This window comes from Podarcis pityusensis (genome assembly GCF_964106645.2).
Source record: "Podarcis pityusensis genome assembly, chromosome: 13".
NCBI classification, from domain to species: Eukaryota; Metazoa; Chordata; class Lepidosauria; order Squamata; family Lacertidae; genus Podarcis; species Podarcis pityusensis.
The window spans coordinates 33675514-33700796 of NC_138038.1; the positions used below are offsets into that span (position 1 = coordinate 33675514).

Sequence of the window (25283 nt, forward strand, 5' to 3'; positions counted from 1 at the left end):
GGGCTTGTGGTTCTTTTGTAATTGAAGGGGAACTGGTCAACTCTTCTGCTACCTGCAGCATGCACCAAAACTATACATTCAACAACTGTGAGGGTGAATAGCCTATAACCTTACAAGCCACCCCAGTTCCTGCATAAACCTGGGATGTGAGCCAAATTTAACATGGCTTCCTGTCAGCAGGTTTACCACATCTTTTTAGAAAAAATGCTGCTTTATGTCTACATTCGTTCTAAACAAGTTAAACCAACCTGTGCCACAATCTATAGTGCCAGCACTAATATGTATTCTCTGAACTGAAAGGAGACATTTGATTTGAGAGAGAGGAACAATTTCAGCATGTTGTTGATATTTGTGGCATGTAACTGGGATCAAGACCTCATATTTCTTTTTCCAGATACAGCTGAATGTAATAAATGCTTAGATGAAGACTATCCAAGCAAGAATCGAGATGCATGCATTCCCAAGAGTAGAAGCTTCTTGTCTTATGGAGAACCTTTGGGCATCAGTTTAGCCTGTTTTTCTCTTTCCTTTTCTCTGATCACAGCTCTGGGGCTGGGTACATTTATGAAGCACCATGACACTCCTATTGTCATTGCAAACAACAGGAACATCACCTACACTCTCCTCATCTCCCTCCTGCTCTGCTTCCTTTGTGCATTGCTATTTATAGGCCAACCTCAGAAGGTAACATGTCTCCTCCGACAAACCACTTTTGGCATCATCTTCTCAGTGGCTGTTTCTTGTGTATTGGCAAAAACCATTACAGTGGTTTTGGCTTTCATGGCCACCAAACCAGGATCTAGGGTGAGAACCTTTGTGGGGAAGGGACTGGCCAACACTATTGTTTTTTCCTGCTGCTTTGTTCAGGCAGGGATCTGTACTGTATGGCTAGGAACCTCTCCCCCATTTCCAGATTTTGACAGTCACTCAATGGCAGAAGAAATTATACTAGAATGTAATGAGGGGTCTGTGACTATGTTTTACTGTGTTGTTAGCTATATGGGTTTTCTGGCAATTATCTGTTTCACTGTTGCTTTCCTTGCCCGGACATTACCCGACAGTTTCAATGAAGCCAAGTTTATCACTTTTAGCATGTTGGTCTTTTGCAGTGTTTGGCTGTCCTTTATTCCATCGTACCTGAGCACCAAGGGAAAATACATGGTTGCTGTGGAGATCTTCTCTATCTTAGCCTCCAGTGCTGGGTTGATGGGTTGCATCTTTTTTCCTAAATGTTATATTATTGTGTTGAGGCCTGAACTGAACAACAGGGAACAACTAATAAGAAGAAAAGCCTGAAGAATTTAATAAGTGTCCTTTGCTATAATTTGTACCCAATACAGGAGATGTGTTTGTGTACCACAGAATATTGGTAAAGACCAACTCAACAGTTGCCTGAGCACCAAGGGAAAATACATGCTAGCTGTGGAGATCCTCTCTATCTTAGCCTCCAGCCTTGGGTTGCATCTTTCTCCCAAAATGTTATATACTTTTGCTGAGGCCTGAGTTGAACAACATGGAACAGCTAATAATAATAATAAGGAAGAAAAACTAAAGAAATAATAAACCTGTCCTTTGCTATAATCTGTGTTTTTCTCTGCATGTAGAGGAGAATATTTTCACACGTGTTCAGCAGCTCCCTTATAAATGTTTCTAGTTTCCAAAAATCCCTAGCTGAAAATTCATTTGGAAAAATGCTTTGGCATTTGTTTTTAGGAATACAATAATAACAGTACATTGTACACACACATTATTCTCTTGTAGTATATGTTAGTTTGGAGACTCGGAGCAATTCTTACCAAAATTTACTTATAAGCAAATCTGTATCTGGTCTTAATTCACAATTATAAAACTTGCCTCAAAGCTTTCAGCATAATGGAATCTGTAAGACTACAATGAATGAACTTCATCCTTTTCAAGCCATTTGTGAAATATTAGTTGACTATTTTCCTTTCTAGTTCTTTGAGTCAGATTTGACTGTCAGCTATTCCCTACTACAGAACAACAGAATGAAAGATAAAGCCTGTTGGATCAAGCTAGTGACCCTTCTGGTGCAGCAACCTGGATGCAAAGTGAACAAGCAGATGCCTGTGGGAAATCTGCAAGTGATTTACAGCAACTGGTATGCAGAAGCATTACCGCCTCCAACCACAGAGGCAGAGCATAGCCATCATGGCTATAATAATAATAATAAATTTTATTTATACCCCATCCTCCCTGGCCAGGACCGGGTTCAGGGTGGCTAAAATCAAAGTATTTTGTTGTTTAGTCGTTTAGTCGTGTCCGACTCTTCGTGACCCCATGGACCAGAGCACGCCAGGCACTCCTGTCTTCCACTGCCTCCCGCATTTTGGTCAGACTCATGTTTGTAGCTTTGAGAATACTGTCCAACCATCTCGTCCTCCGTCTTCCCCTTCTCCTTGTGCCCTCCATCTTTCCCAGCATCAGGGTCTTTTCCAGGGAGTCGTCTCTTCTCAGGTGGCCAAAGTATTGGAGCCTCAGCTTGAGGATCTGTCTTTCCAGTGAGCACTCAGGGCTGATCTCCTTAAGAATGGATACTTTTGATCTTCTTGCACTCTATGGGACTCTCAAGAGTCTCCTCCAGCACCATAATTCAAAAGCATCAATTCTTCGGCGATCAGCCTTCTTTATGGTCCAGCTCTCACTTCCATACATCACTACTGGGAAAACCATGGCTTTACTTTACGGACCTTTGTTGGCAAGGTGATGTCTCTGCTTTTGAAAAACATCAAAGTATATGATACATTAAAAACATAAATCAAACAATCCTAGCCATATCCTCTAGGAATTTCTCTAATTCACTTTTAAAACCATCCAAGCTGCTGGCCATCATTGCTACCCCCAGCAGTGAGTTCCATAGTTTAATTATATGCTGTGAGATAATACAGTTCCCATAGCAATGGTTTTTAAAAAATATATTGTCTGAATCAGGTCCCCTTGAGATGTCTAGAAAAGGCATAATGAATAAACCATGCTCTGGTCCATCACACTTTCTTATTCATTCTGATAGCCCAGACATTTTGATAGAATATTGTTATAGACTATTGTTATAGAATATTATGTCTCACAATGCCTTTCCATTAAGGTGACAATAGTTGCTACTGTTGCTGCTGTTCCTTGTTAGTCCCCTGTTATGCAAAGATCTCCAGGTGACCTTGAAGCATTTTTAAAACAAAAACAAAACATAAACATAAATGCATTATTCAGAATTCATGCAAAACATTTGGTTTGCGAAACACACATGTACCAGCCACAGGAAGCTTTGGCAGCATAACAACAGCAAGACATAATCTCAGACCATCAAAAACCCAGGGGAAAGGGTAGGTCTGGAGGGTGACAAGCATGAGAATGGGCCTTTTCTGCAGTAACTCTCCATTTGTGGAATACCCCTGGCGCCTTCCTCACATACCTTTAGGTGCCAGGCAAAATCATTCCTCTTTTTGCAAGCCTTTGGCTAATTAAACAATCTATGACACTTTGAACTGTGTGTGGTGGGGTATTGTTTTTGTTTGTTATTTTGGTAAGTATTTTTGTGTTTTTATATTGTAAACTGTCCTGTGATCTTTGGCTGAATGGCGTTATAGAAATTTAATAAATTATTTTAAAAATTACCTGGCATCAGAAAGGTTTCAGCAAAGCACCAGGTGGAGCTCAGTGGGCAGAGCATTCCACAGTGGGGGAGCCTCAACTGAAATGTTTTAGTTCACCAACTTGTCTCATGGATCGGGAACACAATATTCATAATGTATATAGGTCACTGGATTGATCGGGGGGGGGGGGATTCACCAGATATAGAACTGAAAGCCAATATGTATTTTAGGGCTGCACAGGCTTCCCCCTCCCCATCTCCAATTCAATTTAATGCCAAAGTTGTCCCTAAATTATTATATGGATGTGAAGTATGGACCACAGCAATATCAGGTAACCTGGATCGCCCACTTCATATGTTTCTGAGATCTCTTTCCGGCATCCCGAGATGTGTATCAGGTGCAGCCTTACGACTCGAGTTCGCCCAGCCCTCAATTGTTAAACGAGCATGGAGTCGAGCCATTTCCTACAGCCTCCACCTATTAGCATCGGATGCCCGAATTAGAGGTGGTTTTCCCAATCTGATCCCAAGAGATATTCATAACTCCCCTTGGAAAACTACAATTAACCTCAAATTCCGCTCTCTTCTCAATCTGAATTGTAAAACTGTTTTTAACTTAGAGTGTATCAGCCCGGCGGCCCTACCTCTAATTAAAAAGAAACTACAGCAACTTGACTTCTCTAACACAGCCTCCTATGCAAGAGGACCGTGTTCAGGCCTAGCCCTAGCTATTCCACCCCCTGAAGGGATCCCTCTATACTGCTTCACAATTCCTTCGGAGGCTAAGCGAAGGGCCTTTACCTGTGCCCGTCTCAACTGTTTTCCTACAGCAGTTCTCTCGGGTCGTTATTCCAGAGTTCCCATCGCAAATAGAACATGCACCTGTAATGACACGTCCCTAGAGACTATGGAACATGTAATGCTCTTCTGTCCCAACTGGACAGATGAAAGATCTCGGTTTTTAACTCCCCTCGTGAATAAGTTCCATCTCCCAATCCAGCCTTGGATAGTGTCCCTCTTTTTGCAGGATTCTGATTGTTGGATTACCGAGATGACAGCTAACTTCCTGCTTAGTGTGATGAAGAGGAAAGCGGCACTAACTTCTTCCTTAACACCACAGCTGCAGGCGACACACCGCACAATCGAACGAAATTCCAAGTAGCCTTATTGTACAAGGACAATCGAGTTAGGACAAATCTGAGGAGCCGAAGGACCCTTTAACGGTCCTCCTCCAGCCTCAGCAGTTTTTTTTTCCCTTTCTCTAAGTAATCGCCCAGGACGATATCTACCTTTACCTCCCCACCCCCATTTTATGTTGTTATTTTAATGTATATCATGCTATGGCCACATGGCTAATGCAATATATAAATAAATATGTATGTAAATTCAATTTACAGCCTGATTCAGTGACTCGGATTTTCCCCTCCCTCTGCATTCAGACTGAATCCATTTAAATGGGTTGACCACTAGGCCAAGGACTCAATGTTTTCTATGGACTCCTTTCCTTCATTGCCCCTCTCCCTGACCTTTGACTTCCTCCACCAGAAACTCATTCTTCCTGGTTTTCTGCCTGCAAAGTCTGTCCTTTTCTCACAGAAGAAGAAGAGTTTGGATTTGATGCCCCGCTTTATGATTACCCTAAGGAGTCTCAAAGCGGCTAACATTCTCCTTTCCCTTCCTCCCCCACAACAAACACTCTGTGAGGTGAGTGGGGCTGAGAGGCTTCAGAGAAGTGTGACTAGCCCAAGGTCACCCAGCAGCTGCATGTGGAGGAGCGGAGACACGAACCCGGTTCACCAGATTATGAGACTACCGCTCTTAACCACTACACCACGCTGGCTCCCATGCCGCTGGTGGCCAACATGCATTTCCTTTCCTGGCATTCCACCCACACCATTAAGTCATACCTCAGCCTAGTAGCAACTATGTATTTATTTATTTATTTATTTACGGCTATTAGCCCATAAAGTATGTACAAACATAAAAGCACAGAGGCATAAAGACCGATATATTCGGCACCAGAAGGTGAACACCATGATGCAGGGGTGGGTCATTGAGCAGAGCCAGATAACAGCTTGGGGCCCGGAGAGCTCCAAGGGACGGATCCCAGAAAAAGGAAAACTGAAGACGAGATCCGACATGCACTCTCTTCAAAACTGTCCGATTAGTTTTTGATGTTGTTGTTTTTAGTGGTTTTTGTGTGTGAGATAACCGCATTCAGGAATCTCGCCACCTGCAGAGTTACAGAAGGATCTGTATCCTGCAAAAGTAGTGCGGCATGTGACTCAGCAGGCCTGCCAACCAAGCGCAGTAAAGCAGGACCCAGGAATTTAGTCCTGGCTATGCTATGTAGGGGACAGTTGAACATTATATGTGGGAGAGAATCAACAGTTTTCCCGTCACACACGCATAGCGGAGACACCAAACCCTTGGAAAATCTGTGGCTCAGCAGGTTCGATGGAAGGACATTGAACCTTGCACGAATAAATGCAAGTCGGTGTGGTACAGATGAAAGAGATGACATGTATGATGGAAGGCCAAGTGGTGGGGTTATTCCGTGATACCTGGGGGAGCAGACACCCCCACCCCCGGCGAGGTTGTGTTGATTTTCAATGTCTGCTAATCTTTGCTCAATAAGTCTTTTGGCTGAGCGTAAGTTCATCTTTAAGGAGTCCGCTGGGGAAATTCCGATGCTCAGAAGTTTGGCATGGATTTTTCCTACCCACGGATTGACAAAGTCGTCCCGCCAGAGGCACTGAAAAAGGTAATGGTCGGGAAGCCTATGCCAGCTGGACAGCCAATAACCAAAGACTCGCTTCCAGATGACAGTCTCCAATGATGCAATCCTTAACTCCAGACGTATGGCTGCGTTGCTCACACACATGGGGAGTTTCAGGAGGCGACGGAGAAACTGATTCTGCAATGTCCCCAACGATGTTAAATTGGACCCTGGGGCCCAGAGCGGGGCAGCATAACAGAGGGTGGAAACCACTTTTGCATGGTACACCTTCAATGCAGAAGGGATGTGGGAGGCTCCGTCGGCCGCAAAAAATTGGAGTAGAGTATAAAGTATTGTTTTCCCTTTGTTTAGTAAATACTGTATCTGTGGCTTCCAGCTTAGGTTGTAGTGAAAAAAGACTCCCAGGTATTTAAATTTGAAAACCTGTTCTAATTGGACTCCATCTAACTTCCAGCTGTAAGTTTTCCGAGACCTGGTAAAGACCAGGACTTTAGATTTCCCATGATTAATTGTCAGATGGTTGAGTTTGCAATAAGCCGCAAAAATCTTTAGAGCTCTGCATAAACCGACTCTAGAGTAGGAAAGGATCGCTGCATCGTCGGCATATAGGAGCAGAGGGCAGCGAAAATCAGCTAGGCGGGGGGCATGAATGTTGGCTTGAGACTCATTCAGAAAGAGCTTCATATCGCTAATAAACAAGTTGAAGAGGAGTGGGGCCAAAATGCAGCCTTGGCGCACACCTCTATTTATTGGGACCTCGTTGGATAGGTTTCCCGCCGGTGTGAGTCTCACTCTAGCCGACGACCCATGGTGTAATTGGGTTATAAGCCATAACAGCCTTCTATCTATGCCCCATCTCTCTAATTTCTTCCATAGACAGTTTCTTGGGATACTGTCGAAGGCGGCCTTTAGGTCTATGAAAGCGACACATAGGCGCCCCCGACTCGGGGCAGAATATTTTCTGGCAAGATGATACATGATTACCATATGGTCAGTGGTCGAATAATTGTTCCTAAAGCCCGCTTGCTCGTGGCCAATCAAATTTGAGTCGTTTGCCCAATGGGACAGCTTAGACAGCAAAAATTTTGCATAGATTTTCCCGATGATAGACAAAAGGCTGATGTTCCGATAGTTCTCCGGGTCAGCAACTATGTATACTTCTAGCAGGAGGTTGCTGTAACCAACATTAGCCAACTCAGTGCTTGTATTCTAGCACAAGTGCTAGTGCTGGGTCTGTTTGCTGCTCCCCCCATCACTGCACTTTGTCTCGATAGTCCTTTGTGGGGGTCCTGTGCTGCAATAACTAAGCTTCCAAGTTTTACTGCTGTTTGTGATTAGTATAGTGGAAGTCGAAGATCAGGGAACATAATAAAGCAGAGATTGGATTTTTCTTTCATTTAGCAGTATTCTCTCCTTCATATGTTTTACAAGTGTTGTACAACTTTGCAATCAGAGATGAGCTCCATGGAGTTCAAGGGAGCTTACTCTCAAGTAGCTACTATGCATAGGGCTGCAGTCATGACACATGGTGGACAAATATGTGAAACCATGTCTCCTTAAACAAATTCCAAGATACTAACTACACCTTGCTACTTTTTGGAATCTCCTTTCATTATAGGATTTCATATGCTGAGCTTCTAACTTCAAAATTCACCACTACACCACTGGTTCCTTATTACCTAACCAAAGGGAATTAAAAAATGACAGTACTGAATATGGGACAAATTCATATTCTGCAGCAATTCCACAGGGAGTCCCCAGCTTTGAATGAATAACTATGGTCATGTTAGATTATTAAGAGGACTGTAATTAAATCTGCTGCTTCTCAAAAATCCATGTGGATTTTCCGTGGCCACTGGCAAAACTAAGGGCAAAGGATGCAATAAATCTAACCAGGGTAATTGAGGTGAGGCCTGGGTTCTGATTTCGGGTACTCCCAGATTGCAGCCTCTGAGGAAACTAAACTAGCATTCAAACAGTTTTCATTTGGAAAATGTTGATTATAATATTCCTGGGGAAATAGCAGCTTCTGTGTAGAATGAAGATTTGCTCTTGTATTAAGGATGGTGATTTTAGTGGTCTTGCTGCTGGCACTGTTTCCTTACAACATACGTCAGGCTCATAAAGTGATATGCAAGCTCCAAGATCCACACCATCCACTACATGCGTATTATCAGCCAGGTGATTTCATCATCAGTGGCATTGTTTCCCATGATGGCTTCTTATCCACTTCTGTAACATTTACGGTGGAATCTCCACCAGTACTGCCTGAAGAGCTTGTGTAAGAACTCAGCTTCACATGATCAATCCTAGAGCAGCAGCTTCAGAACACTGGCTGAAACTGCAAATGTCAGCTCATTTATCTGAGGATAATTCTCTTTGATTTTAATACAATTTATCTTGATCTGAAAACTCACAGGAATCTGGTGTGAATTATTATTATTATTATTATTATTATTATTATTATTATTATTTATACCCCGCCCTTCCCAGCCAGAGCCAGACTCAGCGCGGCTAACACCAGTAAAATTACAATAAAAACATAATTGGGGGGGCAATTTAAAATATGGGGTTAAAATAAAATTTAAAATGCAGCCTCATTTTAAAAGTAGCCCATAGATCAAAACCATAAGGGGAGGGAAACATAAGGGTCAGACTGAGTCCAAACCAAAGGCCAGGCGGAACAGCTCTGTCTTGCAGGCCCTGCGGAAAGATGTCAAGTCCCGCAAGGCCCTAGTCTCTTATGACAGAGTGTTCCAAGTCGGGGCCAGTACTGAAAAGGCCCTGGCCCTAGTTGAGACCAATCTAACCACCTTGTGACCTGGGACCTCCAAAGTGTTGCCATTTGTGGACCTTAAGGTCCTCCGCGGGGCATACCAAGCGAGGCAGTCCCGTAGGTACATGGGTCCTAGGCCACATAGGGCTTTAAAGGTCAAAACCAGCACCTTAAACCTTAAACCTGACCCTGTACTCCACCGGGAGCCAGCGCAGTTGGTAAAGCACTGGATTAATGTGATCCTGCGGCAAGGACCCCGTAAGGAACCTCGCCGTGGCATTCTGCACCCGCTGGAGTTTATGGGTCAGCTTCAAGGGCAGCCCCGGGTAGAGCGAGTTACAATAATCAAACCTGGAGGTGACCGTTGCGTGGATCACAGTGGCTAGGTCAGGGCGAGAGAGGTAGGGAGCCAAAAGCTTAGCTTGGCACAGATGAAAAAATGTCGCCTTTGTTATAGCTGCAATCTGTGCCTCCATGGAAAAGGAAGTGTCAGAGATTACACCCAAACTCTTAACAGACGGTGCTGGCACTAACTGAGCCTCCGCAAGAGATGGGAGTTGCCCCCCCCAATCCCATATCGTCCCGACCCAGCCAAAGGACCTCTGTCTTTGAAGGATTTAACTTGCGCCTGCGCCTCCATGGAAAGGGAGGTGTTGAAGGTTACACCCAAGCTTTTGACAGAAGGTGCTGGCACTAATTGAGTCCCTGAAAGAGATGGGACTTGGCCTCCCAACCCCATCTCAACCTGACCCAGCCAGAGGACCTCTGTCTTCGAAGGATTTAACTTCAACCGGCTTGCACGCAGCCATCCATCCACAGCTTCCAAGCATCTGGTCAGTGTGTCTGGGGCCAAGTCAGGGCAGCCGTCCATCAACAGATAAAGCTGGGTGTCATCAGCATATTGGGCAAGGCTGTGCATAAAGATATTGAAAAGCATTGGGGAAAGGATTGCACCCTGTGGAACTCCACACACCAAGGAGTGCCACGGCGACAACTCCATCCCTAGCACCACCCTCTGTTTCCGACCTGAGATAAAGGAGCACAGCCATTGTTGGAGTGTGCCCTGAATCCCCACGTCGGCAAGGCGGTGGTTCAAAAGTTTGTGATCAACCATGTCAAAGGCTCCTGACAGATCTAAGAGAATCAGCAGTCCTGACCCGCCTTGATCCAGCTTTCTATGGAGATCATCTGTTAGGGCGACCAAAGCTGTCCCGGTCCCGTAACCAAGGCGAAAGCTAGACTGAAATGGGTCCAGAGCCGATGTTTAATCCAGAAACCTATTCAGCAACCGCTCTCTCAGTTACCTTACCCAGGTACGGATGATTCGAAATCAGGCAGTAATTGGATAGATCTAAAGGATCTAGAGATGTTTTCTTTAAGAGCAGACACACCACTGCTTCCTTCAACTCCCCTGGGAAAGTATCCATGCCAAGGGACTGATTGATGATCTCACCCAGGGGGCCCCGCTCCTCGTTGGACACATTCTAATCAGCCAGGACGGGCATGGGTCAAGGGAGCAAGTTGTGGGCCTTCCAGCTCAGAGGAATCTGTCTCCATCAGCAGGGAGTATCCGATTGAAGTGGTCCAATACTGGACCCGAGGACAGTCGAGGGGCCTCCAGTTCTGTTACCATATCCAAATTGGCAGGGAGGTCATGGCGGAGAAGTAAGACTTTCTCTGCAAAAAATCTTGCAAATGCCTCACAGCTATGGGTCAAATTCGTATTTAAATTTGGCTGTTCCTCGAGGATTGTTAAAGACCTAATTATTCTAAAAAGTTGCACCGGGCAAGAGCTAGCGGATGCAATGGAAGCTGAGAAGCAGCTTTCACTGCCATCTCATAGGCTTTCATAAGTGTCCTATAAGATGTTCTTGAGGTTCCGTCGCAAGCACGCCGTCATACTCACTGTAGCTGTCTGACAGATCCAGCTTTCCCACTTCATTTCCCGGAGCTCCTCAGTAAACCAGGGGGCCAGGTTTCAGCAGGGTCGCAGAGGGCGCTTAGGTGTGATCTCATTGATGGCCGCCAAGAGCCGGTTATTCCAGTTCTTCACAAGCTGATCTAGTGAGCCACCAGGGGGAGCAGGGTCCTGCAAAGCCTGATGAAATCCATCAGGATCCATCAGTCTTCGCGGGCAAGCCCAAATAGGCTCACCACTCAAACGGGGTGGGGGTGGGAAGTCAATCCTGGCGTTCAGAGTGTAGTGATCAGACCATGGCACTTCTACAAATGAGGACATGATCACATCTATACCCACACCGAAAATCAAATCCAGAGTGTGGCCTGCTTGGTGTGTGGGACCCAAAACAAACTGGGAGAGCCCTAATGTTGCCATGGAAGACACCAGGTCCAGAGCCCGTGAGGAGGTGGCGGCATTAGCATGAACGTTGAAGTCCCCCAAAACCAGTAGGTTAGGGAACTCCAAGGCCCAGCCTACCACCATATCCAACAGGCCTGACAGCGTGGCTGCTGGTGTGCTAGGTGGTCGGTACACCAGCCAGACAGCCAAGCTCTTCTTGGTGCCCCACACTAGGCTAACACTTTCAATGCCGGATATTGATGGTGATGGCAGAGCCCTGAAAGAGCAATCCTCCCGGATTAATGTAAAATGCATTTCAATTATAAAACCTAGAAATTATCAAAATAATGAAAATTGAAGGAAAGCTTTCCCCATTTAGACACTGCCCCGTCTAAGTTATGAGTCAAATCTAGGAAAAGGCACTTCATGCCACCTGAATGTTTTATTTTTAATAGGGATCTTCTAAGGAGCAGCTGTGGGATGCAGGTGGTGCTGTGCGGTTCGGAAGGTCAGCAGTTCGAATCCCCATGACAGGGTGAGCTCCCATTGCTCGGTCCCTGCTCCTGCCAACCTAGCAGTTCGAAACCACGTCAAAGTGCAAGTGGATAAATAGGTACCGCTCCAGCAGGAAGGCTAAACAACTTTTCTGTGCACTGCTCTGGTTCGCCAGAAGTGGCTTAGTCATGCTGGCCACATGACCCGGAAGCTGTACGCCGGTTCCCTCGGCCAATAAAGCGAGATGAGTGCCACAACCCCAGAGTTGTCCGCAACTGGACCTAATGGTCAGGGGTCCCTTTACCTTTTTAAGGAGCAGCTAGAAATGAAAGAGTTCAAGGAGGAGTCAAGCATTGCTAGTCTCTCAGCTGAGATGATTGAGAGTACTTGCATTCCTGTCTTTCCCTCTTCTATAATCTAATGGATTATTAATTATTAATATTATTTATTGGGAAGTTTTTAATGTTTGATGTTTTACTATGTTTTATTTGTACGACAAACTGCCCAGAGTGGCTGGGGAAACCCAGCCAGATGGGTGGGGTATGATGATGATGATGATCATTATGGTTGTTGCTAGAGGACAACTAATGGAGGAGCCTGATGCAACTGGATATTTTACTTTATTCCTAATATTGATTGATATTGATTGAATATCCATTGATATTCCCTGTTCGCAACAAGTGTACCTCTCAAAAACAGATGCTGAAAACAGCATTTGAGGGTAAGCTCATAAATATATAGTTTAAAGATATAAACCGTAAAATAGTTTGTTGCAGGCCCACACTTATCCTCTGTTATTTTGGGTGTCCGTTTCATGTTCTGCATCATTCCAAGTCAAAATATTCCTTGCCATGGTGAAGAGGAGCAGTTAAAATGACAGTTCTGAATATTCTTCAGCAAATCTACAGAGGTTCCTCCATTTTGACTTAATTATTGCCCTCCTGATTGATGATCAAAATGTCTGTAATTAATCCTGCTGCTTCTCAAATCCCTGGTGCAGTTTCAGTGGCAGCTGGAAAAACGCAAAATAAAGCTTGTGGAAGATGTGATAAATAGAATCATGGTCATGTAAAAAGGTGTGGGGTACATTGAGAATACTGTTTCTAAGGGTAGAAGGAAGATATGCCCTTGTATGGAAGATGGTGGCTTTTGTTGTTTTTCTGCTGGCACTATTTACTCAAAAGATTTGTGAGGTCTACATGGAAAACTGCAGGGGTCAGTATATACATAAGCCACTTCATAAGTACCATCAGTCAGGAGATTATATCATTGGTGGCATTGTTTCTCATGGTGGCTTTGTCTCCAGTCCAAGAGCCTTCACTGAAGAATTTCCACCGGAATTATCTGAAGAGCTTGTGTAAGAACTTTTTGTTTTTACTTCTATTTATTATGGCACTGGAGTCCTAGAATAGCAGCATCAGAACACCTGCTGGGGCTGCAAATCTATGTACTCTTATTTGGGAATAACTCCTTTCAAACTGAATGAGATCTATCTCAGACTAAATATGCATAGGGTTGTAGTGCTGAGGCAATTAAAAGAACACTGAAGGGGGGGACCTATTGCTCCACAGGGAAGTGAATAATATGTTATTGGGAGGAGTATGGGGTAGTACCTCTGGTTGAGGACACCTCTTTTTCCTTCTACGTTAGTCTGTCCACCTTTGGTCCCCACCCAGCACTCAGCTCTCACCAGTGGCTTCTAGGATCTGTCAGCATGCAAGAGTAGCCACACCCTGGGAATGGCTTTGACTGGCCAACTAAACCAGGTATGGGGAGCTGATGAGTTCCAAACCCTCAGTTTCTTCCTCTGCATGTGAAGGCAGGCTTAGGTGGATTGAGAAAGCCCATAAGCCTGAGGCTGAGTTGGGAGGAAGAAGGACATGCTCACACGTTACACAGCGGCAGACATGTGTTTGTTGTGGAACGTGTGTGAGAGAGAAGACATTTGCCAAGCTGCACCATGTTTTTCTTTTTCAAGATGATTCAATTCTGTGGGGACCAGATGTATTTAACCTTAACTGGTCTCCTTTTTTAACTCCCTTCTCAGTTCCCTTATTTCAAAATAAAATTTCTTCTTTTCTTTTTGAGGACTAATCAGAACACTTGGAGGAAGCACAGACCAGTATTACCCAAATGGAAACTCACTTATCATACTAAGAAGTTTCCTAATAAGCAGCTTGGTATCACAGTATTCCTCCCTTTTTCCTTCCATCCCATGACCACTGCAGCAATGTAACCTGCCTTCACTTTTCTTCCCCTATTCTGGCCTGACACCTTGCAAATCCAAGTTTATGATATGACTCTATAAATCCACTACTGGGGGCTGTGCTATGAGGGAATGTAAATACAGTATGGTGATATGGAACTACAGATCCTACAACTAGGGGTGCATGGTGACATTCTTACACTTTTGTTATAGAGATAGAAAGCTCAAAGTCTCGGTCCCCTGAAGGGTGGAATTGCTTGCAATGTCACAATTATAATCCAGTTGTTCTTGTTGATAATGATAATATACAGAACAAAATAATAATTAAACTCACAACACAGCAGAAAGGGAGATCCGTGTTATTTATTAGGGTCTTACAATCTTATTCCCTTACAATCTTATGCCCCTATACCAATGATAAAGCCCACTAAATTCAAAATAATTAACTTTGTGTTTTGATATAGATTGCAACTCTTGTTCTAGGGTGGTGCCTAAGGGTTACCAGCACATCCTGGCCTTGGCATTTGCAGTAAAGGAGATCAACGAAAACCCTCACATCTTACCCAACTACACCTTGGGCTTCCACATCTATGACAGCAACAACAATGCAAGGAAGACCTGTCATGTCACTATGCTACTTTTATCCACACTGGAGAAATTTGTCCCAAATTATATATGTGATATCCAGAATAATCTGACAGCTGTCATTGGGGGACTTGACACTGAAATCTCCCTTCATGTGGCAACTATTTTACATCTCTATAAGATTCCACAGGTAGGGCACTTCTGTGTGTTTGTGTGTATGGGGATCCAACACCATTTTCATACTTCCTTGGTCCTTCAAGATTTTATTTTGTGGGTTGGAATCAGAAATGGATGGAATAGGAGTAGTCAGATTCCTTCCTTCCTTCCTTCCTTCCTTCCTTCCTTCCTTCCTTCCTTCCTTCCTTTCCAAGACTAAGAAATCCCTGTGATATAGTTCATTTATAAATGAGGGAGGAAATTGGAATTGGGAACAAGGCAGCTTCTGATTTTCCTGTATTCATAGGTTTGTGCAGTGCTTTTTTCCTTAAAAAAGGTTTAGGGGTACTCTCATTTTCCTACTCATATTGAAATACTGCCCCTCATTGAGGCCATACTTAAATTTACAAAATGTTTAGGGGTATGCGTACCCCTGCGTACCCCTCCCCCCCCCCAGAAAAAAGCACTGGGTTTGTGACAAATACCAGCCAATCACACATACTGTCTTTTTAGGGGTGGTTATTGAAAGGATGTAATGCAGCAATGAAAGCATTTGCCAACAATTTATTTCTGTGACAAACCATATTGTTGACATAAGTGGAATCTTCCCATCTCCAGCCAAGGAAATCTTAGCAACAAAATGAGAAGCCTTACAGAGATCTGAACACAGATTTCAAAAACAAGCATAAGACCCATATTGAGATTTATCCCTGCTTTTAATAATTTCATTATTTGTACCCCACCCATCTGATTGGGTTGCTCCAGCCAGTTTTCATCTATTCCAATCAGCATTTCCAACCATAGCATTTATTTCTCCAATCTCTCCTTAGCTCACATATGGCCCTGCTCCAGTGATGAATGATCAAACACCAGGATTTTCCTTCTACCAGATGGCCCCCCAGGAACGCCACCAATTTGCAGGAATTCTCTCTTTGCTTCTGCATTTCAGATGGACATGGATCGGGGTCCTTGTGATGGATAACGACAATGGAGAAAGATTTGTGCACACTGTGCTCCCAGTGTTTACACAAAGTGGTATCTGCTTTGCCTTTCTAGAAAAAATTCCAAAAATGAGTTTTGCCAGTGACACAGAGAGTATGATTCAACATGGGGCAAAGCTGCATGATGAAATAATGAGCAGCAAAGCTAACGTAGTGCTGGTCTATGGAGAATCTTATTCAATGGTAGTTTTAAGATGGCTTCCATTTCTAAAAAACTTTGTGCCTGTGACAATGAATATACAAGGTAAGGTATGGATAACAACAGCCCAGATGGAGTTCACTTCATTTGTCCTTCAACGCAGTTGGGAGTCAAGATTGTTCCATGGCACTATATCTTTTGGAATTCACTTAAATGATTTAAGAGGATTTCATCATTATGTTAAAAGCATAAATCCTTCTACCACAGATGGAGATGGTTTCCTCAGGGACTTCTGGCAACAAGCCTTTGGCTGTGGATTCCCAAATTCCATGGTTGGCAATGTGGTGGGGACTATATGCACTGGGAAAGAGAAGCTGGAGAGCCTTCCTGGGGATTTTTTTGAAATGAGCGTGACTGGCCATGGCTATAGCATCTACAATGCTGTTTATGCTGTGGCCCATGCTTTGCATGTGTTGACCTCATCTAACTTCAGAGGAATGGTTCACAAAAGGAGACAGAAGGATTGGAACCAACAGTTATGGAAGGTAAGGGGTTGAAGATTCTCATCTTGCATAGCACCTTAGAATAATGTTACTTCCTCCCAACATCTGGGGTTCCTCAGTTCTGTTTGTTTCCTGGCTTTACTACTTTCTGCATGGGTGTGAGAAAGAGGAAACTAGTGTTGGATTGATAAATGTATGACATATTGAGATGCTTTCAAATTTTGGCTAAACAATGAAAGAGGAATGAGTCAATGAGCTTATTCCAGCAGAAAATATCCATGGTGGGGGTGGGGCTGATGAATGAGCAGTCAATTGAGATGCGGCTCCAATCACAACTTGAAAGCAGTGGTGGCAGACAGAGGCATCTGCATCATTCTCTTAGCAACCTCTAGTCCCCAAATGCTTCGTCAGAGCAAGTGATCCCACAACAATCTTGAGAGAGAGCAGACTGACAAAAATGACAAGCAAGCAGAATGTGTAGGATATAAAATATATTGGAAAATCCACTTCCACCCACATATGACTCAATCACCATCAACCATTGACTCTGGGCTCGGCTCACCATTAAATTAAATTTGAGGTTTAAAGGTTTCCTATGTGTGAGCATCTTTTCATAGAAACAAACTTCACCATTCCTACATTAAATCTTTATCTGAAAGATAAAAATGCGGCCTTTCCTAAGCTCCTGCTTTTTTCAATCTAGCTCCACCACTTTTTGAGAAGTATCTCATTTAACAACACTGCAGGAGATGAGGTCTCCTTCAACCAGTATGGGGAGGTAATCACTGGCTTGGATATTATCAACTGGATTATTTCCTCCAACCAATCCTTTCATAGAGTGAGAGTTGGAAGGATGAACCCAAAGGCTTCTCCAGATCGTGCATTTACCCTTGATGAAGATGCCATAACATGGCACAGCTGGTTTAACCAGGTAGGGTCCAAGGGTCTTTTATTTCAAAGGAGTTCCACTATTGAATAAGCACTGATTTATTGTCCAGATTTCTAAAACTGCTTTCATTTAACAATCATACACACCCATGAAAATCCGATTTTTGATTGAAATAATATTACTGTTTATGAATTGATATAAATAGGAAACCCCACAGATTTCTGCCCTGGCTGATGTGCCAGAAAGAATGAAGAAGTAATGTGGGTGGAAAGGCAACATAAATTGCAAAGAGACTAGAAGGAAAAATTGAGAGAAGACAGGATAAAGTAGAAGAGGAAACAGAAGGAGCAGAAGAACAGGAGAAAAGAGGAGCGATAGTGAAGAAGCTTGAGCAGGAAATTTTACACACATGAGTCTTACAGGAATGGCTGTCAGGGAAAGGTTACACAGCACACCTGGCCTCCCAACAGCAATGTTGCTGCATTACCAGGAGGGAGATAGGTAGGCACAATGCAGTGGAAGTTCAGCGCTGCACTGGCAGTGGGTATGCATTGGTCCATATGACTTTTAGACAATCTCTCTCTCTCCCTTCCACTAAATGGCAGTAGCACCACTGCCAGTACAACTGAAGTATGGCAGCCTTCACGGCCAACCACTCTTTCTGATTTTTATTGTACTTTTTTATTTTTCAGTTGTTAACTACATCTGTACACTACCCATGGAACTAATTTTTACTGCCAGTTTTTTGTAATAGATGCCTATTTTTACCCATAGATTGGTTCTGTTCCATTTCCTCATAAGATGGGTGACACCTGGCTTGAGAGCAGTACATGTGAAAAGGATCTAGGAGTCTTGGTTGACCACAAACTTGACATGAGCCAACAGTGTGATGCGGCAGCTAAAAAAGCCAATGCAATTCTGGGCTGCATCAATAGGAGTATAGCATCTAGATCAAGGGAAGTAATAGTGCCACTGTATTCTGCTCTGGTCAGACCTCACCTGGAGTACTGTATCCAGTTCTGGGCACCACAGTTCAAGAAGGACACTGACAAACTGGAACGTGTCCAGAGGAGGGCAACCAAAATGGTCAAAGGCCTGGAAACAATGCCTTATGAGGAACGGCTAAGGGAGCTGGGCATGTTTAGCCTGGAGAAGAGGAGGTTAAGGGGTGATATGATAGCCATGTTCAAATATATAAAAGGATGTCATATAGAGGAGGGAGAAAGGTTGTTTTCTGCTGCTCCAGAGAAGCGGACGCGGAGCAATGGATCCAAACTACAAGAAAGAAGATTCCACCTAAACATTAGGAAGAACTTCCTGACAGTAAGAGCTGTTCGACAGTGGAATTTGCTGCCAAGGAGTGTGGTGGAGTCTCCTTCTTTGGAGGTCTTTAAGCAGAGGCTTGACAACCATATGTCAGGAGTGCTCTGATGGTGTTTCCTGCTTGGCAGGGGGTTGGACTCGATGGCCCTTGTGGTCTATTCCAACTCTATGATTCTATGAAATTAGTTTTTTAATGAAAAGAACACTCACAAAATACATATGTTAAGATGCATATTCAGAATATATATTAGAGGAGTGATATCCTCTTTTTCAGCAAGCAGAAAAACCACTGGGAGCAAAGCAGAAAAGAGTACTGGAAATTCCTGGCTCCTCGCTAAATTTACAAAGCTATCAGGACAGGATAGTAAGCAAAATTTTACAAATTGGGAGATCAAAATAAACATTGGTGAGGCAGAATAAAACGGAGTAGGATAGGGGGAATAAAAACTCTAATGCAGTTATCCTGAGTTATCTGAACAAAAAGCCCACCACATAAACTTTAAGGTAAGAGTTAACCTAACATTCATAAGAGCCTTTGTAAAAATATAAATTGGTTCCAACAAAAAAGAATGACAAGTATCATGAATATTTTTATCAAATAATATAAAAATATATAGTTATATTATGCTTCCTTTCTGCTCTGTAATGTGTGAGCTCTGCCCAAACACTTCAGTATCAGTGAAAAAGAGGTATTATTGCCAGCTTTCAATGAACAGTAATATCTGCTATATCATACCAGGCATTTTCTCCCTCTATAAACAAAAAGGACCAGAATCCAAAAGATTCCCTAATAATTTTTCTCTTTATTATAATTATGCTCTTTCATTTATGGATCAGACTCAGCCTCTTTCTGTCTGTACTGAGAGTTGCCAACCTGGATCTAGCAAGAAAGTGAAGGAAGGAGAGCCATTTTGTTGCTACGATTGTACTCCATGCCCAGAGGGGAAGATTTCAAGTATGGAAGGTAAGAAATACACATAGACGCCTGAATCCACTCTGCATTACTTGGACTCAGCTCCCATTGAAATAAATGCAAGACATATAAATATGCTTAAGTTAGTCTGGATCAAACTCAGAACAGCTGTTATCAGAGGAATATGCACATAACTCAATAGGTTAATCTTTTAATGCTTAGAATGTTAATGAAAGGTTATGGAGACTTTTAATGCTGTTTGCCTAGAGAATGTCAATCTCTACCACATTTAGCATACCTATAACACCCTAAATAGAAGATCACACCATTTTCATTGCAGCATCCCTCTCTTCACTCTGATACTATTTTAGATTCATGTAACACTTAAGCAGTTATACTCAGCCCTGTAGACATTTTACAATATCAGCACTGACTGTATTATTGGAATGGGCTTGTGAAAAGGGAGCAACTATGGCATGTTGTAGAAATAATGGCAATAAACATCTTTCCTTTTCCAGATATGAATGACTGTAATAAATGCTCAGATGAAAACTATCCTAGCAAGAGGCAAGATACATGTGTTCCCAAGGTTATAAGCTTCTTGTCTTATGCAGAACCTTTGGGCATCAGTTTAGCCTTCCTTGCTCTTTGCTTTGCTTTGATCACAGCACTGGTGCTGGGAATATTTCTAAAGAACCACAATACTCCCATCATCAAAGCCAGCAACCGGAACCTCACCTACACTCTCCTCATCTCCCTACAGCTCTGCTTCCTTTCCACTTTATTGTTCATTGGCCAACCTGAGACCGTGACATGTCTCCTCCGACAAACTGCTTTTGGCATCATCTTCTCAGTGGCAGTTTCTTGTGTGCTGGCAAAGACCATCACTGTGGTTCTGGCTTTCATGGCCACCAAACCAGGTTCCAGGATGAGGAAGTGGATGGGGAAAAGACTGGCCTCCTCCATTGTTCTTTCCTGCTCCCTTATTCAAACTTTCATATGTACTGTGTGGCTGGCAACCTCTCCTCCATTCCCAGATCTTGACATGCACTCACTGGCTGAAGAAATTATACTAGAATGTAACGAAAGCTCTGTGACAATGTTTTACTCTACCCTTAGCTATATGGGCTTCCTGGCAGCTGTGAGTTTCACAGTGGCTTTTCTTGCTAGGAAGTTACCTGACAGTTTCAATGAAGCCAAGTTTATAACTTTTAGCATGTTGGTCTTTTGTAGTGTTTGGCTGTCCTTTATTCCCTCCTACCTGAGCACCAAGGGGAAATACATGGTGGCTGTGGAGATCTTCTCTATCTTAGCCTCCAGCTCTGGTCTGCTGTGTTGCATCTTTGCCCCCAAATGCTACATTATTCTGTTGCAGCCTCAACTGAACAACAGGGAACAGCTAATAAGAAGAAAAGAATGAAATTTTTATTGTGAGTTATTTGTTATGATATATTAGTGTATGTTTATCTTAGTTTTTTGTAGTGTTTATCTTTTTTCCAATTTACTTGAGCATGAAAGGGAAATATATGGGAACTGCGGAGATCTTCTGCATTTTAGCCTCTAGTGCTGGATTGTAAGGTTGCATTCCCCCCACCCCCAATACCCGATTCCTTTTTTCAAGCAAGCATGTGTATTCTGTGGCTAATACCTTCTCTCCCATTCACTGACCAAAGAAATTATACTAGAACATAACAAGGGGTCTTTGTCTATGTTTTACTCTGCTCTTGGCTACATGGCTTTTTTTGCCAGGAAGTTACCTGACAGCTTTACTGAAGTCAATATGATCACTTACAGCATGTTGATCCATTGCAGTGTTTGGTTGTAGACCCAAGCTGTTAGGAGACCAGGTTCCCAGATTGATAACATAGTAAACATATATAATTAAAAAGGAGAATTAAGTGCAAAAACAAGCAATTAGCTCTGGACTGCTCTAGCCAAGCATCCGGCATCACCACTAAATTGACCCTTCTAAGGAGTCCTTCCTACGTCTACAGAAGATATTGAACCCGTGACCCTTAGATTTCTTGTTTCGTTTCCTGTCTAGTAGCCTTCCTATTCGTCTATGTCTCGGGCTCCTTGGGTCATCTGCAGCCCCGTCCTGTGACGAAAGGCTGTCTCTCTCACTTTTCATGCCTGTTTGTGCTTCCTGAGAGCTTTGGCTTGGTTCCAGCCTGCTCTCAGCTACTACCTTATCAGTCTGCCTTTCAAGGTCATGAGGAGGTGAAGCCTGCAGCTGTCGGTTCTCTTCTGCCTGAGTAAAATCCAAGCCTCTCTGATCCTGTCTGCTTTCTGCAGCCGGCTGCAAACCTACACTGGGAGCTGGCGTATTCATGACACAATCACAGTGTGGGGGTGAGCTGATAAGTGGTGGACAAACTGACACAACAACTTTCTGAGATTGGAAATTACCACAACTTTATTGATTAGAGATGTAGGTAGGCTTTGGTTTAGGCATTGGGTGTGCATCCTGATTATATAATAATAATAATAATAATAATTTATTATTTATACCCCGCCTATCTGGCTGGGTTTTCCCAGCCACTCTAGGTGGCTTCCAACCAAATATTAAAAACAACACAGCATCAGGCATTAAAAACTTCCCTAAACAGGGCTGCCTTCAGTTGTCTTTTAAAAGTAAAATAGTTTATTGCCTTGACATCTGCTGGGAGGGTGTTCCACAGGGCAGGCGCCACTACTGAGAAGGCCCTCTCTCTGGTTCCCTGTAACCTCACTTCTCGCAGGGAGGGAACCACCAGAAGGCCCTCGACGCTGGAACTCAGGCTGGATGATGGGGGTGGAGACGCTCGTTCAGGTATATGGGTCCGAGCCCGTTTAGGGCTTTAAAGGTCAGCATCAACACTTTGAATTGTGCTCAGAAACGTACTGGGAGCCAATGAAGATTTAAGATTTAAGATTTAAGATTTAAGATAAATTTATTGTCATTGTCCGTATATACACAGTATACACAACAACGAAAATCAAACACCCACCCAAAGACCGGGTTCACATACACATTTGCACGTATCTCCAACACTCTCATCCTATTCAGACATAATCTATAAAAACATATCATACTCCAGAATGTAACATAACCTATTAAAAGCATAACATAACCTAAAAACCTGTCTCATTCCTTCCTACTCCCTGCTTGCTATTTCTTGCAACTGGCCCTGAGATCATTATTTAGTGCAATCAGAGCTCTTGGATAGAAACTATTCAGAAGGCGTGTGGTTCATGTTTTCATTGTCCTATATCTTCTGCCCGAAGGCAACAGTTCAAAGAAGTTGTGAGCAGGATGGGTGGGATCTCTCAGGATATTGTGTGACTTCTTCAAAGTGCGAGACGTGAAGATCTCATCCAGGGTTGGTAGTTGGAGCCCAATAACATTCTGGGCAATTTTAATTATTCTCTGTAAAGCTTTTTTATCCGTTTCAGAGCTGCTCCCATACCACGATAATATACTATAGGTTAAGACACTCTCGATGGTACTGTGATAATAGGACAGAAGTAGGTGCTGAGATAGATTCAGTCCCCTGAGCATTCTCAGGAAATACAACCTCCCCTGCACCTTCCTCACAACCATATTAATATTTGCAGTCCATGAGAGGTCCTCAGAGATGTAAATGCCCAGGTATTTAAAACTACCAACCCTCTCCACCTCCTCGCCATTTATGTGCAATGGTAAAAATACACTTTTCTTTCTCCTAAAGTCAATTATGAGTTCTTTGGTTTTTTTGGTGTTAAGCATAAGATTGTTTTCTTTACACCATTGAATTAACCCCTGTACTTCTTTCCTATAAGCAGTCTCATCGTTCTCACTAATGAGCCCCACCACTGTTGTATCATCCGCAAATTTGATGATTGTGTTGGACTTATACAGTGGGGTGCAATCAAATGTGTACAGGGAATAGAGAAAGGGACTTAGCACACATCCCTGAGGGGCTCCTGTGCTTAATACTAGAGTAGAAGAATAGTAAGGGCCCATTCTCACTGTCTGCGGCCTATCAGTCAGGAAATTCCTTACCCACAGACAGATCTTCTGATGTATACCCAAATTGGTCATTTTAAGAAATAACCTGTCTGGCAGAATTGTATTGAAGGCAGAACTGTAGTCCACAAACAACAGCCTTGCGTAGGTTCCCTGTCGTTCTAGATGACTCAGTACAGTATGGACAGCGATGGAAATAGCATCATCAGTAGATCTATTTCTTCTGTATGCAAACTGGAACGGGTCTAGAGTGGATGGAAGACCAGCCTTAATATGATCTAGCACCAATCTCTCAAAACATTTCATAACGACAGATGTTAGGGCTATTGGTCTATAGTCATTGAGAGATACCACCACTGACTGCTTGGGGACTGGCACTATAATCGATGTCTTCAGGCGGGTAGGGACAGAACCCTGCAACAGGGATAGGTTAAAAATGTCCGTAAACACACCAGCTAATTCTGCAGCGCAGTCCCTAATAGCCCGTCCCATGATTCCATCCGGTCCAGCTGCCTTCCTAATGTTAATGCTCCGAAAGGCACGTTGTACGTCACAGGTCTGTAATAAAAATGGTTGTCTATCAGTAGTAGTTTCTGATGATGTGCTGGTAGCCAATGCTGTAGTGACGGTAGTTCCAGTTCCCACCTCAAAGCGACTAAAAAATTGATTCAGTTGATCAGCCAGGTGCGCACTGCTGCTAGCCAGTTCGTTTTTAATATTTTGCCCTGTAATTTGTCGCAGGCCTTGCCATACTCGACGAGGGTCGGAGCTCTCAAAATGTTTTTCGATCCTCCGGCAGTACATAGCTTTGGCGTTCCTAATGCCCTTTTTCAATTTGGCTCTGGCTTCTCTATACTGTTGCGCATCACCAGAGTGAAAAGCAGCATTTCTTGCCTTTAACAGAAGATACACATCCCTGTTTAGCCAGGGCTTGTTGTTAGGGAACACCCGTATTTGTTTGGTGGTAGTGACAACATCAATGCAGCTTTTAACGTAGAACAGTACTGTTGAAGCGTATGTGTCCACATTATTCTCCACATTATTCTTTCAGGACCAGTGTTATATGGTCTCGGCGGCCACTCCCAGTCACCAGTCTATCTGCCATATTCTGGATTAATTGCAGTTTCCAAGTCACCTTCAAAGGTAGCCCCACATAGAGCGCATTGCAGTAGTCCAAGCGGGAGATAACTAGAGCATGTGCCCCTCTGGCAAGACAATCTGCGGGCAGGTAGGGTCTCAGCCTTCATACCAGATGGAGCTGGTAAACAGCTGCCCTGGACACAGAATTAACCTGCGCCTCCATGGACAGCTGTGAGTCCAAAATGACTCCCAGGCTGCGCACCTAGTCCTTCAGGGGCACAGTTACCCCATTCAGGATCAGGGAGTCCTCCTTACCAGCCCGCCCCCTGTCCCACAAGAACAGTACTTCTGTCTTGTCAGGATTCAACCTCAATCCGTTAGCTGCCTCCAGACACTCACACAGGACTTTCACTGGTTCTGATTTAAAAGAGAGGTAGCTCTGGGTATCATCCACATATTGATGAACACCCAACCCAAACCCCCTGATGATCTCTCCCAGCGGCTGCATGTAGATGTTGAAAAGCATGGGGGAGAGGACGGAACCCTGAGGCACCCCACAAGTGAGAGCCCAGGGTTCTGAACA

The 25283-nt window shown here is 43.6% G+C and overlaps 1 protein-coding gene across 1 annotated transcript in view; it reads left to right on the forward strand.

Moving 5' to 3' along the window:
* LOC308460870 (vomeronasal type-2 receptor 26-like) overlaps window positions 1-1296 on the forward strand; it is a gene marked incomplete at both ends in the record, with an annotated part of 35044 nt that extends 33748 nt beyond the window's left edge. The window contains one exon of the mRNA XM_080977404.1: window positions 395-1296. Within this exon, the coding sequence (XP_080833530.1) occupies window positions 395-1296 (902 nt within the window). The remainder of the gene's footprint in view (window positions 1-394) is intronic.
* Window positions 1297-25283: the final 23987 nt, after the last annotated feature.